Consider the following 19,636-nt stretch of genomic DNA (forward strand, 5'->3'; position numbering starts at 1 on the left):
TTGGCTTACCACTCGCACCCAAGTACTACCGAAACAAGGCTTTTAACTCGTTAAGGTGGGTTTCCCATTTTGGAATTATGTCTATTTTTCACGAGTGTTAAATGCAAGATTGTCTTTTATCATGGAACACGACCGAGGGACCTCTTATAAAGCCCACAGGCAGGACAGGAGCGGAGCGGGTATCTTGAACAGAGGGCAGGAGGAATGACTTTAGTGATGAATGAAAAACACAGGAGTTTTGTCACTTCACTCCTCAGTTGGCTAAAGGCACACAGTGAATGACGGATTGTCACAGCTCTTACCAGCTCCTTCTGGTTGTCAATCATCGCCAGGGTGGAGTTCAGTGCAGCGCAGAAGTCTTTGGCCTCCGTCCAGCTTCCTTCTGCTTCGGAGAAATAATAACACGGACCTCACTCATGTTATAAGATGCAAAATTCTTTAGGCAAAATACAGGAACTAAGAAGCTGCTTGGTTGTTATCCAGGGTTTTAAACTGACCGGTATAATGTTTCAAATGCACTTTTCTTATATAATTGAAAACATTTTTCCTATTATAGAGAACATACAGAGAAAAATGAATAGATATTTTGTGGCTAGCAGTCTTGAAAAGTAAAAGTGTTTTTGAGGCATGCAAAACACATAAAACATTGTGGCAGAAGCTATACAGAAAGAGTTTGTGAGAAACATATTTATGGGACTGGTCTCAGAATGAAAGAGAAGGAGGATTATTTATTTATAAAGCATGAAAAGCAAGTGTGGATTAAATTTTTTATAGCCGACGCATCAAAAATTCTATTAAGGACACGGAAGTGAGGAATATGCTTCTCATTTCTTTACTACTAATTTCAGCAGCCAATCTCAATAAAGTAAAACACAAACAACATTATCCAAGTTTCCCTGTACCTCCCATGTCACATGCTCTAATCATATATGGCTACCCATGTAACTATGGAAGTCACAATTTTGTGTCCTCTTTCTTTGTTAGATTAGTCCAAAAGAAGAGAATATTCCAAAGGGAAACAGGGTAAAAGTCACCAAATATCCTTACAGCCCAATGTGGACTCAAAACTTCCAGTTGATCCAACAAGGATGTATATCCTCAACCACAGCCCGTGACTGAACTCTGCAATGGGATTAAAATTGCAGCGAGTCAACACACCATACATAACTCCTCTCAAAGGAAAGAATTCCAAAGCAGAGTGCACCTCACAGCTGTTCTGGGCATTTCCTGAAATAGAGCGAGATCCCCAGAGTGAAATCTGTTATCATAAATATAAAGCATAGACTATTGCCAAAAATCACCAGGTGGGAGAAATAAGACAGAAACAAATCAATTTTGTATCAACATTAGTTATAACAATACGCTTTTAACAATTGAATTATAGTTCAAAGACAATTGCATCTAATGAGTGAGCCTCTCCTCAGTGTACTTATTAGAATTGAAAATTCTTGATGCGCCATCTAGACACAATTTAATTCTATGTCAGGACCGGGGGCTCCGATTATGCTAGTTTAAAGTTGTGTTAACACCACAGATGCCACATCTACAATAGGCTTATAATAGTATTTCTTATATGTAGACTCAGAGATCCAATCTGCCGCTCTTATGATGTCTTCTACATGAGAGACAACAGCAGATGATTTGGATGCCATTGCTCCTCTGGCAGAATATGCCACAAAGACAGAAATGTTGACGCCTGCTTCTGCCAGTAGTCATTTCATCCACCTGGCTAAGGTAGCTGCAAACACTGGTTTTTAGGGGTTTTGTAAGGCAATAAGTAGTTGTCTTCCAGCCTCCTATCTCATATCACAAGTATCGATTTCATAATCCTTTAAGCATTGCACCACACTTAATTTACTACTGTTTGAGAAACTTGGATAGACTACCAACATGGAAATAGATTTGTTGCGGCGTGTGATAGTACAGGAAATGCCAGCTGGAGAGAATACCATATCTGATAGATTCAATACTCGTAAGTCCAATACCCGTTTACAGGAAATCAGACATAACAACATTGTGAGCTTGGCAAGACAAGTATTTGTTTGCAGGCCATTGCTCCAAGAATTTGAGAACAACATTCACGCCCCAAATGGTTGTATACTTGGGTCTCGGAGGGTTGACCATATGGATACCTTTCATCCATTTGCAGACTAGAGGGTGGTCATCTAATAGTTTACCCTCTACTGGGAGGTGTCCTGCAGAGATTGCTGATCTGAAGTTATGAACTGTTTGGTATGCTAAACCTGAAGATGCTAGTTCTGATAGAAATGCTATTACTATACAATGTTGTGCCCCCACGGAATCAACACTCCATGTGTTGCACCAAGCACACGATATCCTCTGAGCTAAAGAATATCTTTTATGGGTTTTATCTGGCCAGGCATGCCTGATGAAGGATGCAGCTTGTTGTGAAATGCCTTTGGTATGCCATTTTTGCTTGAAACCATCCAAGCCATCAGCTTGAGTTGACCTGATAGATTCAATGGGTGAGGAATACCTTCCGGGTCTAGGAGGAGATCCGGCTGAACTGGGAGTAGAACTGGAGGCGCACTCGCTAGAGTTAGAGCTACTGGGAACCAAGGTTGCGCTCTCCAGTAAGGTGTCACCAAAATAAATTCTGCTCCTTGTCAACTGATCTGTGACAGAACACAGGTAATCATGAGGAATGGGGGAAAGGCATAGCCTCGGAGCTGATCCTAGTCCTGGATAAATGCACCTGTCGCCTGGGCATCTGGATCTGGGCGCAAGCTCAAAAAATGTGTCAGTTGCAGATTGAGTCATGATGCGAACAGATCTATTTCACACGGGCCCCACAATCTGTACAGAACTTGGAAAACTGAGCGATTCAGTTTCCAGTCGCTGAAATCTTGTAAGTGTCTGGAGTTCCAGTCGGCTATGGTGTTCCTCTTGCGTGTTAGATGCTCCACTATGAGGGAGATGCAATGATCGAGTCAGAAGGGACAGAAGTCCTTGGCAATCTCGTCTTGTTGACGTAGCGGACTGCTGAGATATTGTCCATTCTCAGTAAGAACTAATAGTCTGTCTTTGTTGGGGAGAGACTTCTGATAGCGAAAGAGCCTGCCAGGAGTTTCAGGCAATTTATGTGGAGCCTGAGCTCCGCCTCCGGCCACCAATCCCCTGTTGACATCGTCCCGCACCTCACTCCCCAACCCAACCGGCTGGCATCCAATTCGATCCCTATTTCTAGCGAGGTACTGAAAATGGCTCGACCATTCTAGGATTCCATGTGGTCCAACCACCATGTTATCTCTGTTCTGGGTTTGCCCATCAGTGGGACATGTTCTGTGTAAGATAGACCCTTCCATAAGAGTTGGATTTTTAATATCTGAAGTGGTTCTATAATGAAGGGGGCCTGGAAATATGGCTTGTATCGATGAGGCCAGGAGTCTCATGATTCTGGATATCTACCTCAATGATACAGTCTGTTTGCACAACGCAGACCTCAATTCCTTCTTGATATTGGAAATCTTTTGGGTTGGAAGGAGCAATTGTGCTCGGGCTGATTTTATCTGGAAACCCAGAAATGCCATTTGCTGGACTGGCGACAGGACTGACTTCTGGAAGTTGACCAGGAATCCCAGCTTCTGAAGAAGTTGTATAGTCCATGATAGATGAGTCCTGAGTGTCTGAAGGTCCTGGGCCATCAACAGGAGGTTGTCTAGTTAATTAGACATACTCCTCAAGCCCTCAGTGCTTCTACGACTGGTCTCATCAATTTAGTGAAACACCACAGGCCTATGAGAGACCAAATGGAAGGGATTTGAATTCCATGCACTGATCTCGTCATATGAACTGTAGAAACCATCTGTGAGGTGGGAATATGGGGATGGAGAGGTAGGCATCCTCCAGGATCAGACTGACCATCCAGTTGCATTCCTGTAGAATATCTCTTAGCAAGAGAATTTCTTCTATTTTGAAATGTCTGAACAATATTTAGACATTGAAATCTTTGAGGTTTAGGACTAATAGTGACCTCTGCTCTTCTTTTCGAACAGAAAGATGGGTCTCATGAACCCTTTGGGGTATGGAGTTGTCAGGCATATTGCCCCTTTGTCTAGGAGAGTTTGAATATAAAATCTTGTTGTGTTTTGAAAAAATACATTTGTCTTGGGGGGCCAGACTGAGTTGGAGATTCGTAAAATTCCAGTTTGAAGCCCTGATTGGTCTCCAATACACATGGGTCCATGGATATGCATTTACAATTGTGGGGAATGGCGACACTCTTCCTCCCAATATCACTTCTGAGAAGGGAATAACTCTTACCAGTAGATCTTGTGTCCTGGATTGCATTCTATTGCCCATGTCGGGATCTGTGGCAGAATCTGGGGTGGCCACCTCTGGGTTGAGTGGGATAGAATGTGGGATCAGGTTGGACTCCATACCAACCACCTTTGCCGTAGGCATAGTAGCTTTGTTGAGAGCTTTGGTGGGTTCCACAGCCTAGAGCACCCTCCATGGCACCCGGCCAGACAAAAAGTCCTCTCCAGAATACTCTTTTTAGCGACATTTGGACCTTGTATATAGTCGAGTAGGTGGCACGAAATCTGGACAGTCCCTTAACAAAGGAGCCCTCGAATAATAGGCTGTCGGCCATTGGGGGGGCTTAGGAATTTTTATAGATCATTGAATTTAGGATCTATTCTCATCAGGATAGATCTCCGGCTGGCCATAGACATAGTGCTGTTGATGTTTCCTAACATGCGGAGTGCTCACTGAGCCCAGCCAATCAGATCGTCAGTACTAGTATGCTAAGTCTAAGATCTTAGTCATGATTCCTGTCAGGTTAAGTAGTTTATCTTGGCACATCTGACATGAGCGATCCAGGCCCTTTTTTAGATCCCTTGCGCATTTTTTCATAAAAGTTACCATGATAGGATCTACCTCGGGTGTGTCTGCAACCTTACCCGCCAGGTCTGGGTGGGGGCACTCCATGTGGAGGCATGCATGTACCTCTTTATCAAAGCTTCGCCATAGATAGGTATGAAAGTATTCCGCAACCCCTGGAGGGGGAACCCACCCTACCGGAGGCAGCCCACCCTCATGTGACAAATTGGCTGCTTTCACTGAGAAATTAAGGCTGAACTCGCCTCCAAGAAGGCGCGTCTGCCATCCTCCGGGTCTGTTTCACCCCTTGACCTTTTAGAAAACCGCAAACCTATCAGTCTTGTCACCAAGAGCAATGCATCACGGGGCACCTTTACCCTTTTTAGTGAAAAAGACATCAACAAGATTCTTCAGAATATCAACCCTTCTAACCATTTCAGCGACCCCCTGCCCCCCCATCTTCAAAGAAATCAAGAAAGTACTCATCCCTACCTGGACAAGGATTGTAAATGCTTCACTGTCACAAAGCATGATCCCAGATTGTCTAAAAGCAGCTCAGGTATCAACGATACTAAAATTAACGAACGCAGATAATGCTGACCTCAATAACTTACACCCTATCTCCAACATCCCCGCCTCAGCCAAACTCCAAGAAAAATGCGTACAAACCCAACTTTGTGCTCACATTGAGAATTTCAAACTCCTGAACCAGCATCAATCTGGCTTTCAGAAGGGGCACAGCACTGAATCGGCTCTCACTCACATTATGGATGACATTTTAAAAATGCTTGACCAAAATGAATCCTGCCTCCTAATCCTCCTCGACCTTTCCTCCGCATTCGACACGATCACTCACGACAACTTCCTATCCATTCTAAAGAATAAGATGGGCTTTGGTAGGGCATTACTATAGTTCTCGTCCTTCCTCCACCATAGATCACAAGGAGTTAAGACAAACCACTCTCTCCCAGACCTCCCCAGTTCTCATGGGTGTACCCCAAGGGTCCTCCCTATCTCCTATACTCTTCAACCTTTTTCTGGAACCATTAGCAAACTCACTAAATTTCATGAACATTCTTTTATATATGAATGCGGACAATACACAACTCTATTTGAAAATCTACCCCCCCAGATAACATCATCTCACTCAACTCTACCCTATCGTATACTCAAATTTGGTTAACTGAGAACCATCTCCTGCTCAACATCTCAAAAACTGAATTCCTTCTCATGTCTCCTCCGAACCACATCCCCAAACTAGACCTTTAGATGAATCACCTCACGGCTTTCAACTGCACCCCCCTCTTTATAGACTCAGCCAAATCTCTCAGAATCACCCTGGACAAGCACCTGAACATGAATAATCATATCAACAACATGTGTAGAGACACAAATCACTTGATCAGATCACCTAGAAATATCAAACCATTCCTTCCACAAACGGATTTCAAGCAGGTAGTTCAAACGCTCGTCTTACCGAGATCAGACTATGGCAGTGCTATTCTCTGTGGCCTTCCCAAATATACCATGGCTCCACTAAGGGCATCACTGAACGTTGTGGCCAGACTGGATACTGGTAGTAAACGAAATGTGCACATATCCCCAGTCCTAAAATCTCTTAAGTGGTTACCCTACGAAGCTCGAATTCAGTTCAAGATTGCCGCTCTGGTGCACCCAGCCCTACACTTCAAAACTCCCAGGTACCTAACGCAAAAAGGAATTAACCTGTGGGGGAGAGCCTCAAAAAGCACTAACACTTTCTTCTTGAAACCTCGAATCTTTTGGGAAAAAGATAACCTGCCTGAGATCCTTCTCCGGTGCCGCCCCAAAGATATGGAATTGTCTGCCACTGGAAATACGCAGAATCTCCTCAGCGGTTGCTTTCAAACGGGAAGTCAAAAGATTCTTAATGAACAAATTCCTACCTTAATTGGGTTAAGGTCACCTGCAATAGGTCATTGATCATACAACCATGGGACCATCTTTGGATGATGATCTTCGCATAGTGTGCCCCCCGTTTAGTCCGCTATGTACCTGCTTACTGTATTACGCTACTTTGACCTATTCTTCATGTAATTATGTGATTATTCTTGGTTTTATTCCTACTTATGGTTGATATTGTATGTATTACCCTCCTTCCATCCTCATCCTTCTTGTAAAGCACTCAAATATCCTTCGGTATCCTGTTCGCGCTATACAAAACTTCATAACTAAATAAAAAATAAATACATTGACTCCCTGGGGTGAATTAATTCATTGGGTTCGAATTGGAGCACCCAAGGGGTATGGACTGGAGCCCATTTCCTCTTACTGGGTCTTGTCTTCTCACCCTCATCACTGTCCTCAGTGTTTGAAGAGCAGTGTGAGTCTAGGGCCTCTGTGTACTGTGAGCGGTGAGACTGAGAGGACTCTCCCTGTGGGTTGGCGCTATAATAGTGTTCAGTGTCTCTCTTGTGCATTAGCTTTTCAAAAGCATATCCATGTACCTCTGGCTGTGATTTGCTCTTGACTTTGCTCTTTTTTGATAGGCCCACCTCATTATTGGCCAGAGGAAGTTGGGGTTGCCAGCCTTGTTGGCATGCAAACTGACACAGCTGCCCGTGAAGGGACCTAGTGCCCGTACTAGGGCCTTAGTCACAGATTGCTGTACAGCGCAGTCCAGTGCATTCACAAAATCCAGCTCTAGCTGGTCATCCCCTTTTTTTTTTATAGTAGATGTCTTCCTCCACCATACAGGGATCCCATTGTACAATTCTCTCTGCATGCATACTCAATTTACTGAGAGTTGAGAGAGTAAGGGGGGAGTGGGAAAAACCCTGCCAGGCCAAGGATTGTGCCTTAATTTAAATGTGAATGGAGCTGCCTGCACCAAAACACCCACTCTATTCAGAGCCTATGCAAATGTATAAAGCCCTGCACACACTTGTAAGACAGGGCTTAGGGGGAAGATTCACCCCTGCCACCACATACAGAGCCGGGTCACGTTATATGTAGAAAAAGCCAGCAAACGCGCTGCTCAATATCCCTGAGAGTCGCATTTGATTTCTGCACATGCGTGTGTGTGGTCCTTGTTCACAAGTACAAGATGCTGCAAACATCAGCGAGACGTGCGCGGTCCACTTCCCGCTCTACCGAGGCAGCAAGCAGGGTAGGAGTCTGACCGCCGTACGTGTTCAAAAAATGAAGGCAGTGACCCTGCACTGTAGCGCACGCAGTGGGTGATGATTGGTAACCTTACCACTCTTGCCCTTATAGAACCGCAACAAGTAGAAAGCATGACATTCACAGCAAATAAAGGTATGAAATACCTAGAATTACGGCATAACAAGCATATAGAATAAAAACATTCTATGTAATAGAGATATGAGATGTCTATAATTACGACAGTACAAGCCTAAATAATTAAACTGCACTTATCTGGCTGCGAAGCAGCAAAGAAAGAGGACACAAAATGGTGACGTCTACAGTCACATGGGTAGCTCATATATAACATGGGAGCATGTGACATGGGAGGTACAGGGAAACATGGGTTCTGTAGTTTGTGTTTTAATTTATTGTGAATGGCTGCTGAAATTAGTAGTAAAGAAATGAGAAGCATAATCAGAGCCTCCGGTCATGAAATAGAATTTGTGGCATGTAAAAACAAAATGACATAGAAATAGAAGAGGGATGGCAACACTTCTTCCATGACAAAATGGCTTTCGGCCAAAATATTCTTTCAATAGATGGTACAGTGGTAGCTCTTAGTGGGTATGAGTGCTTTTCCAAAAATGTTCAAATCCCAGCTGGGAAAATTCAATTTTTATATTATTTTCTATTTTTTTCTATTTTACCCAAATGAAAGATGTCCCATGTAAATCAGCCATATCAGTTTATGTGAGATCTGTGGCCTTTGTAGTCAAGCCAGTGCATGTCAGACATTTGTGACATGCTGTGGCATGTAGAAGGGGGCAAGGTTTGCTATGAAAGAAACCCCTTAATTTGTGGAATGAGACTTTGGGAATGGTTGTGTAAGAAAAAGAAATGCATGGGCCAAGTGCCAGAATGAGAGAAAGGAAGGGGTCTTTGTTTATAAATAATGAAAATCAAGTGCAGATTTGTGGCATGTAAAAGCAACCTGACCTGAAAATGGAATAAGGACAGCACCCTTTTTCCATGACACAAAAGCTTTGGGCATAGCAAATGCATGTAGTATAGATGGTACAGTGGTAGCTAACGGGGGCCATGAGTGCTTTTTGACAAGGGTTCAATCCCCAGCTGGGGAAATTCAATTGATCTTTTTACAACCAGATTTTATTGAGTTTTTAAGACAACATTGGCATAGTTAAACATTATTCATATCATATCCAGTATACTTTGTGCAAGATTATTACTCTCTGGTGTATTTAATTTAACACCCCTATTAACATAAAAGTCCCCCCTTGAGTTGCCCTGAAGTGGGCATAATGTAATCCCTAGATATTGTTGGGTTCTCATGAGTTAGTCTTTTAGTTTCATTGTGATGAGGAGCCTATTGTCCCTATTCCGGGTAGTCACCTCTCTCTCTTTCCCTTTCCGGCGTCGCCAGCTAACAGGAGCCCTTCCCACTATTATCCTGTCTATCTGCCATCAGTTCACTCACTAGGTTTTCCCACGCCCTAGCCCTATCAATTTTTACCTATCCCTCGACTGGCCTCCCAGAGCAGTAGTCTACCTTCTGCTCCTGCCCACTTTTCGTGTTCTTTTTCCCCGGAAGCAATCCGCCCCGCCGTGCCTTATAATTCCTGGCTATCTCTCTTTTGGCCAGAACATAGGCCAGGTCTTGAAACTTCCCATTCGCCTTGTTTTTGGCCGTAGGTGGGAACCATCCCAGCAGGAAGTGGTCCGGAGCTTGTCGGAGCTCTTTGACAATGAGATCACCCACCACTCGCCTTATCTCCTCCTAAAAGGATTGTAGTGTGGGGCAGCTCCAAAACATATGAATTATATGTGCCTCTCTCTCTCCACATCTTGGGCATGCAGCTGTCTCCGTCCCAAAATATGCGGGATGTGGTGAGGTACACTCTATGTAGCATGTAAACATTTATTAATTTAAATCGTGCGGGGTGCGCTCTAGGATCTTGTCACACACCACCTCTGGGATCTGCTTCCCCTGGTCTTCTTTCCACTGTAATCGCAAGCACTCTAGCGACCTTTGCATGTCTTGCCTGATTACCTTGTAGAGGAAGGAGACTGTCTTGATTCTCCCCGCTCGCCGTTCGCTTTGGTGTAACTGCTGCTGCTGTCTAGAGGAGCTGTAAACGGGGGACTGCGAGGACCAGCAGTCCGACCTGCACGCAGCTGTGTCCTCTTCCCCTGCTGTTGCCGCCCCCGCCTGGACGGACTTAATTGACATCACCTCTCCGCCTCGCGGACGCGCGCCGGGCGAAGCCCGGGCCAAGGGCGGGCCCGTTGTAGCCCGTTTGAGCCCGAGAGAGACCGGACCGGGCCATATCCTTTCTATTTGCATCTGGACATTCTTCCGTGGCCTGGTGTGTCTGCAAGTAAGTCTGAAAGTTTATTCTATCAGCATGGCGGATCGCGAATTGAGGAGTAAAACTTCGGTTGCCAGGGGTAATTTGACTGGAACTTTAGACAACTTTATAATCAGGTCAAACTCTGTTATTGATCAAGGCATAACACTGATGGAACGCAGGGTGTCGCAAGACCTTGCAATGGCGAGGCGTTCTTCCATGGGCCAGTTTGCCAACGCAAGGACACCCGTGCGTGAGATCTGTTCAGGCACAGTATTGGCCCCAGTAACTGTACACATTCCACCAGTTTTTCCCAAAAATGACCTTTGCCCGTGTACAGCCGCCCGAGGTTCCATCTACCGCTGCTGCCTCTGATCTAGCTGAACTTCCTGAGAAATCACCTGTCCGACTAGTGGAGGATAGACACAAGGGTGCTATACCAAAGAGGAAGGGTGCTGCCCTGACCAACTACGGGGGTAGAAAGTCTAAACGTCCAAAAGGGCCTGGAAACAGTGATGTTGCATCAAAAGCAAGGGGATGCTCAGGCTCGCATGGCTCAATGAACCAGTCCCCTCACCCTTCTGCTGAGTCGGGTGCTGGGACAGCAACAGCGGACGTGGCCCACTCTCTTAGGGGGTTATCAATGAAGCAGACTTATTGCTTAAAAAGATGGAAGTACTGCTGAAATCCGCACTGGGACCGATAGAAAAGAGACTTGGTCGTATGGAACAACAACTCTTGAAGCTGGACTCGGCCACAAGGGGTGGTCTGGTCCAGCGAAAGGCAAATGTTCCACAGAGGGATAAAATACAAACTAGCTCCTCATGTGTGGATAATGTAATACCTAACCCCACTTCTTCTGCTGTCTCAGCCACTATAGTTACTAATAATCCAGTTACTAACAATCCAGTTGAGGTGATTAATGTAGGTGCCCAGCATGTTTCTTTTGCAGATGGTCGGAGAGGGTGTTCTCAAGCTGGTATGGTAAAATCAATAGAGAGTGGCCATATTCCACCATCAGCACCCCTGCAGCAGGTCCCCAAGGTCAACCTACCTCTGGAAGCAAGTAGGTACTTGGTGGTACTCTCAGGGATTCCTGAATTAAGTAACCCTGGTCAAGAAACGTTCATGTCCCTTAAAAACAAAATGACCCATTGGCTTAACCATAATAGGCCACTACCATCTCACATTACTAATGAAATCCTGATGGTGTGTAGGGCCTCCTGGGTGGGTTATGGCACCAAAAAGTTACCGGGAGATTGCGTCCGGGTGAACTTTAGGGACCCCCGCACTGTCAAGCACATTTGTAACGCGGATTGGAGTCATATTGCAACAGGGACACCCATCCAATCCCACCCTCTGTCCTACTTTTATCCACCGCCAGTATTGCCTGATAGAGATAGAGATTGGTGCATGGTACCATATGGCCACAGATGGATAGGGGAGAGGGGGGTGGGGGGGTATGGGCGGCGACCAATCCACTATAGCTCTGTACCTACTTATAATAGGTTCAATAGCCTGGAAGAAATGGTGGACTGACTAGAGCACAGTAAGGAGGCTACTACTCAAAGCAGGGATTATGTCAAACCAGGGGGGGGAGGGGGTGGTCCACAATGATAGCAACAGTACCTCATCTACTCGCCCGTGAATGACAATATTAAAATACAGGTGCCTCCCATGGCTCCAGGTGGGGATCGTCTGGGACAAAATCAGATGGCCCATATTGCTCCTTCTCCCCCTCTGGTAATACTGGGTGCTGGAGTCTCACCTCCTAGTACAATCTCTGTTGAGACCACCAGCACAGCAGAGATGATGGCAGTCCTGTCATGGGGTGTTGCGGGCCTTCTAATTTCTAATTTAAAACATTTGTAAAGCGCAGCGTGCACCGAACGGTTTCTTGGCGCTAGTGGAGGGTGTTGGCAACAGAGACAAAGTAGGAGCCTGTGGTATAGCCGGGAAGGAAGGTTACACAGGGAAGGCCTGTTTAAAAAGAAACGTTTTTAGTTCCTTGCGGAAGGATACATAATGGGTAGCCGCACGAAGGTGGTCGGGGAGGGAGTTCCAGAAAGTGGGGGCTAAGGTAGAAAAATTGGTCCCACCCCACTTTTTACGTCTGAAACGTGGGATTTGAAGGAGAGACTTGGAGGAGGAACGAAGCTCTCTGGGGGGAACGTATTCTTTTATTAACGAGGAAATAAAGGCGGGGCAGTGCCTTGACGGGCCTGGAAAACCATGCAGGCGGTCTTAAAAAGGGAACGTTCCTTGACAGGAAGCCAGTGGAGCTCCCTGAGAAGGGGTGTGGAGTGGTGGTAGCGTGGGAGACCAAAGACCAACCGGGCAGCCTGGTTTTGGACCATCTGGAGCCTCCTCAGGCTGTATGCTGGTATGCCATTGTAGAGGGCGTTGGCATAGTCCAGCCGTGATATCACCAATGTGGCCATGATCATTTTGAGTGCCTGGGGGGAAAAGAAACGAGCGACAGTGCGGATAGTGCGGAGGGTGAGGAAGCAGGAGGAGACTACAGAACTGATTTGAGAGTGAAGGGTGAGCTGATTGTTCATTTTGACCCCCAGTGTTTTGACCGTGGTAGAAGGAGTGGGGGCGGGACCAAGGGAAGAGGGCCAGAAGAGAGAGTTCCAGGGACTGGAAGAACCCCCGGTGAGAACCAACTCGGTTTTATCCGGGTTCAGCTTGAGATGGTTGTGGTTCATCCAGTCCCTGATGAATGTCATGGTGGACTGGAAGCTAGAGACAGAGAGGGGAGAGGAAGATAAGTCAAAGATGAGCTGGAGGTCATCCGCGTAATTGTACACGGTGACCTCCAGCTGCTGAAGAGCGAAAATGAGGGGAAAGATATAAAGATTGAATAGTAGGGGAGACAAGGAAGAGCCCTGGGGAACACCACACGTGACGGGGAGTGAGGTGGTTGTGAAGTCTCCTAGCCGGACCGCCTGGGTGCGGTCCCTCAGGAAGGAGGAAAGCCACACCAGGGCTGATCCCTCAATTCCAGCCGCCTTGACACGGGACAGTAAGATGGTATGGTCCACCGTACAAATGCGGCGGAGAGATCGAGGAGTACCAGCGCCTGGTGTTTGTTATGATCCATACCCTTCCTGAGGTTGTCCAGGACTGATACCACGACTGATTCAGTTGAGTGCCTGGGTCGGAAGCCAGCCTGGCGGGAAGCCAGTCCCCCATTGGCCTCTACGTGGGCGCTGAAAACCGCGGTGACATGGCGCTCCAGCACCTTGCCCAGATAGGGCAGCAGGGAAATGGGGCGGTAGTTGGCTGAGATGGATGGGTTGGCGGCAGGCTTCTTTAAAATGGGCACTATGGTGACTGATTTGAGCGCAGGGGTCACTACTCCCTGCGCTAGGGAGCTGTTGAGGAAGGTAATGGGGGGTTCAGGACAAGAGGAGTAAATTTGTTGCAGGGTTCGCGCCGGACAGATATCTGCCGGAGAACCCGACTTTACTTTGGGGAGTATCTCCAGGAATACCTCCTCAGTGAGGGGAGGGATGAAGGTAAGATGATTTTGAATAGTAGGAGGAGAAGGATCAACAAAGGCAGACGAGGGGGGGGGATGTTGGCCTTAATGGTAACGATCTTGTCGAGAAAGTAAGTATTTAATTGGTTACATAGAGGCTGGGATGGGGGGATTTGAGGTGAAGCTCTATCGGAATAGGCCAGGTCCTTCACTATACCGAAGATTTCCCTGGGTTTATTTTCAGCTGACATGATTTTTGTTGAAAAATAGGAGGTTTTGGCGGCGAGGATTGCAGTCTTGTAATCGGCAAGTGAAGTAAGATAAAGGGTTTTGAGTGAGGGACAGTAAGTTTTTCTCCAGTGCCTCTCTGCCTCTCGAACGGAAATTTTTAGTTCTTTTAGGTGGTCATTAAACCACCTATTCGACTCCTTGGATCGCCGGATGGAAATGCGACGCAGGGGAGCCACTGAGTCACAACCTCTAGCCAACCAAGCATTAATAGTGTTGGCTTGAGAGTCGGACGGAAGACCAGAGAGGGTCGGAGTGGAGTTCCGAAGGTGGGAGGTCAGTGTGGGAAAATCAACTCTGTTCCAATTCCGCGCCCAGATATTTTTGGCGTGGGGGACTTTGGATACCCGGTTGAGAGAGATGGAGAAAGAAATAAGGGCATGATCGGACCAAGGACAGGGAGAAACCGTCACCGGGGAAACTGGAAGGTTGAGGGCCCAAACCTGGTCAAGTGTATGACCATGAGTGTGAGTGGGGATAGAAATATGCGACACAAAATTCAGAGATAGAAGAGCCTCAGTGAATTCTTTCGAGGCAGTGCACTCAGAAGGGTCCGAGGGCCAATAATTGAAGTCCCCTAACACCAAGACCGATGCGTAGTTAACCACCATGTTGGCCAGCAGGTCTTGAAATGCCGGCAAGAACAGAGGCGAAGACTGGGGAGGGCGGCACATTAGAAGACAAGTGATGGGAGGGGAGAAGGCGAGGGAGCGGACTGTAAGGAATTCGGTGGACCGGGCGATTAACGCCACACCACCGCCAACCCTACCTGCCGAACGATCGGCGCGTAAGGCAACGTAGGAAGGGGGGAGGGTAGCCAAGAGAACGGGAAGGGAAGAATCACAGAACCAGGTTTCGGTCAAGAGCAGTAAGTCAGGCTTCTCAGAATCGAGTAGAAGGAAGGGGGTCGGGCGGGGAGGGGCATTGTGGCGGAGAGGCGGGCAGAGAGGACGGCGGTGTGGGAATGGATGAAGGGACAAGCCCTAGTTATGTTATGTTATGTTATGTTAGTGCTATTTGTATTGCGCACGGCTGCTCCAGCGAAGGAGCGTCCCGGCGCACCGACAAGGTGGCGAACACAACACAACTGGGGAACAGAAATAATTATTAAGAAATTGGGGAGTGAAGGATTTAACAAAGCTCAGAAAATAAATGAGTTTTAGCGGCCTTGCGGAAGGAGAGCAGGTCACCAAAGGTCCGGAGTTTCAAAGGGAGAGCGTTCCAGAGTGCGGCTGCCCGCACCTTAAAAGAGCGACCCCCCACTCGACTGAGTTTGAACCGAGGGGCTACCGCTAATTCTTGGTCTAGCGAGCGCAGAGTGCGGCCCGGGATGTAAGGGCGCAAGAGTTGGTGCAGTAAGGGAGGTGATAGGCCCTTCAGAATTTTGAAGGAAAGGCACAAAACTTTAAAGTGGATCCGCTGCCTAACGGGTAACCAATGCAAGGCTCGCAAAGATGGACCGGCCGAGCAAAACCTAGGAAGACCTACGATCGCTCTGGCCGCAGCGTTCTGCACTCTTTGAAGTCGGGTTAACTCAGCCTGGTTTAATCCTATAAAAAGGGAGCTGGCATAGTCCAACCGCGCCAAAACCGTTGCTTGCACCACCAATTGACGAGTTGCGGCATTGAAGTATTTAAGGGCAGGGCGCAGATTGCGCAGGATGCCGAAGCAGCAAGCCGCCGTCCTTTTGGTGTGGCCAACGAAGTTGAGGGAAGGGTCCAGCCAAACACCAAGGTTTTTGATCTCCGCAACCGGAGTGGGGGTCGGCCCCAGCTCAGCGGGCCACCAAGTATCTCCCCATAGGTCCGTCCGCTTCCCAAAGATCATCACCTCCGTTTTTTTGGTGTTTAGTTGGAGACAGTTGGACGTCATCCAACCAGCCACCGCCCTGAGTCCTTCTCTGAATCTTGGGGCATCCACCCCAGAGTCCCCGCTGATCGTGACCACTAGCTGGGTGTCATCTGCGTACGACACCATGGTCATACCACAGAGCTTCACAACCTCAGCCAGCGGCCTCACGTAGATGTTAAACAACGTGGGGCTCAGTGAGGAACCCTGTGGGACCCCAAGAGACAGAGGATGACATTTGGACTGGTAGGGCGGGGACGCCACACAGAAGGAACGATCCCTGAGAAACGAACGGAACCACTGGTGTGCAGTGCCGATCACCCCTATCTCCTCAAGACGTTGCAGGAGAATGTCATGGGAGACCGTGTCAAAGGCGGCGCTTAGGTCTAACAAAACAAGCGCCGCCGTTTGACCTGCATCCAGAACTACCCGAAGGTGCTCGACCATAGATAACAGTGCTGTCTCTGTACTGTGGCCAGCCCGAAAACCATTCTGGATGTCGTCCAGAATGTTGGCACGCGACAGATGACCAGTGAGGGCGGTGTTGACATGCGCCTCCGCGAGTTTGGCTGGCCACGGGAGAAGCGAAATTGGGCGGTAGTTCTCCGATTTTGTAGGGTCGAGAGATGGTTTTTTCAAAATGGGCATTACTACCGCATGCTTCCATTTCAAACGCACCTGGCCTGATGATAGCGACGTGTTGATTAAGTCGCAAACCGGGCGAGCAAAAACCTGGTCTCTGAACATAGGTGGCTTGAGCGGGTCGTCCGGCGACCCCGACTTAACTCGGAGAGCCAAGGCCGTGTAAGACTCCAAAGAGAGAGAGGGGAGAGAGTCTAGCACCACCTGATCCAACCGGATGGGAGGCCCCATACTGGTTTGTGCAGTGGAGGAGGGGAAGGCCCTATATATGGTCTGGACCTTCTCCAGGAAGAAAGCCGCCAGCGCTTCACAATGAGTATTGGAGCTGATGGAGTTACCGGCCGGCTTCCTTGCCACAAGGTCCACAAACTAGATTGCATAGAGTGGGGTTCCCTGGTGGATGGCATTGACATTTGTCTTTTTCAAGAGACTTGGGCCAGGAGCGCACATCCCAGAGTAGGATTTGCTACATTTTATATACCCGCAAGGTGGGGAGGGAAGGCACGACCATCAGGCGGTCTTTCCATCTGGGTAGCCACGCATTTGGGCTGCACAGCAGAAAACGTGGATACCAATTCTTGGGACATTCAGTGTGTACTTCTGAAATGGCCAAAATTTAAATTGGCTATCCTGAATGTTTACTCACGGCCTGTGAGCCCCGCCTCTGATTCGGCCACAATTGAGGATGTATCTTACTTTCTGAGTACAATGCCCTGTGATTACCACCTCTTGGTGGCTGGGGATGTTAACTGCCACTACGAACCACTTTTAGGAACAAGTGAGGGTGGTCTTATGGGTGAGGATGATTTTTGGGCAATTCCAACTTGCCAATCCCCGCACCCAAAGGCATGGTCCCCACTCGCGTTGCAGATTACGGCCCTTACCTTAAATAATTCTCTAAGGGCCTGTAACAGGCGTACATTGTCCGACACCCCATCGGTATGTACTTTTAACAAAAGGGGCCAGGAATCCCCCCTTGATTACATTATGGTTCAAACTAGGATGTGGCCTATGGTTAATGATTTTAGAGTAATACCAAGGGTCGATAGCGACCACAACGCCTTATGGTTGGAGATGGCACACCCAGGCTGTAAAGGCTGTTCAAATTTAGAAGTACAAGATAAGGGAAAGGGGATGTTACTTTCAAGCAATAGACGCAGGGTTAAGTGAGGCAAGATAGCAGATTCTGCAGACGAACTCGCCAAGTTGTATACTCTGGCCATTCCCCGATTTTTAGAAGTGGAAGATTTAATTGCCCAGCAGGGATCGCCAGATTTCAATGGGCAGTTACGTACTGTCCATTTGGACCTGGTTGCTGAATTAGCAGGGGTCCTAAACCCTGAGGTGGTGGCAAGGAAGAGCAGATTACCAGTTTCTTCCTGGTATAATTCAACTTGCAGGAAGGCTAAGGCTAAATTGATTACGGCGGTAAAAGACGGCACCAATAAGGCTATAATCCAAGATAGAAGGCATCACCATAAGAAAATATTAATCCAAGCAAAGAGCGATTGGGACCTGGATAGGTGAACCAACTTAACGTCTGCTTTGGATGCCAAAGACCAACGCATATTTTGGTCATTGGTAAACATAGGCTCAGGAGAACCGAAGACTGCGATCGAGCCAAATATTGATGCCTCGGTGTGGGAATCACATTTCAAAGCTCTATATGCACATGAACTGGACGAAAGTAGCATGGTGGGACCTACATTCTTAAACGTCTCCGCTGACCCTATGGAGTTTACCTTGGGAGAAGTATCTGTTGCAATTAGCAAAATGGCTGTAGTGAAGGCACCGGGCCTCGACAAGCTCCCTGGGGACCATTTCAGGCATCTACCAGGGATCTGGGGACCCTATTTACTCATTCTTGTAATGCAGTCCTGAGGGGGATGGAGGTGCCCTGTACTTGGCTGGGAGCGGAGATAGTCCCAAATGTTTGCGCGGCTCGTACTTGATCATCTGCTAGCTTGGATGGAAGACCATGATGTGTTAAGCCCCTTACAGGCGGGCTTCCGGACGAACACGTCCACTGTGGACCAGATTTTCCGTCTGATCATATTGTACTGGAAAACTGTTACAATTGAGGGCGGTAGCCTCTACATGGTCTTCGTGGATCTCCGGTCTGCCTTTGACCTGGTGCCGAGGGTGAAACTGTGGGGGGTTCTTCAAGATCTGGGTGTCCCGCTTCAAATACCGAATGTCCTGATAAGGCTACATATGGGAAACTTTGCCCAAGTCAGATGCGGTAGAAACGGGGCTCTGTCACCAATATTTCCGGTCGCCAGAGGGGTGAGACAGGGCTGTGTCCTGGCACTGACCCTGTTTTGCCTATATGTTAATGGTGTATTTTCTCATCTGGATGGTATTCCTGATAATGATGCGTCCAGGCTGGCCGGCAGGAGGATGCCAGCGATCATTTTCTCCGATGACACCCTCTTGCTTTCCAAGTCCCCGATGGGAATTCAACGAATCTTGGACGGTTTTGGGGAATTCTGCCGGTGTTGTGGCCTCGAGATAAACATTGACAAAACTAAATTCATGATATTCAATCCTCCTCCATCCACTAGACCCAATCCGATCTTGGGTAGTGTGAGGCTCGAAAGGGTCACGACATTCCAGTACCTGGGGGTTACTCTACATGAAAATTTATCCTGGCGACCTCAGCAAGTCAACGCAGAACTAAAATTAGCACAGCTAGTGGGCGGAAATTCAAAAGTCTCTAATACATCGACATTCAAGCCGGTGAGCCCAGCTCTTGAGATTTACAAGAGCCAAGCAAGGGCAGCAGCTCTTTATGGTGGTGAGCTATGGGGTCACTCCCCAGGCTCTGATACTACTAAAATAGAAGCAACATTTATAAGAGGGCTGCTGTCACTTCCCCAAAGCACCCCGTTATTACCGTTAAGGTTAAACCTGGGCCTGCCCCCCATCCAAGAAGAACTAGCACTGAAGCCACTTAGGTTCTGGCGTCGAGTATGGGTTACAACAGATCTGCTCAACTATAGACAAGAGCTGGAGCAGATACTAAGCTACAATA

At 47.6% G+C, this 19,636-nt stretch overlaps 1 protein-coding gene across 1 annotated transcript in view; it reads right to left on the reverse strand.

The window, feature by feature from the left end:
- Positions 1 to 19,636, reverse strand: part of LOC147700921 (C-type lectin domain family 2 member D11-like) — a 141,829-nt gene that overhangs the window by 75,560 nt on the left and 46,633 nt on the right. The window contains exon 3 of the mRNA XM_086928544.1: positions 303 to 385. Coding sequence (XP_086784670.1) covers positions 303 to 385 — 83 coding nt within the window. The remainder of the gene's footprint in view (positions 1 to 302; positions 386 to 19,636) is intronic.

Source organism: Lissotriton vulgaris, chromosome 7, assembly GCF_964263255.1.
Source record: "Lissotriton vulgaris chromosome 7, aLisVul1.2, whole genome shotgun sequence".
In the NCBI taxonomy this organism is placed as follows: Eukaryota; Metazoa; Chordata; class Amphibia; order Caudata; family Salamandridae; genus Lissotriton; species Lissotriton vulgaris.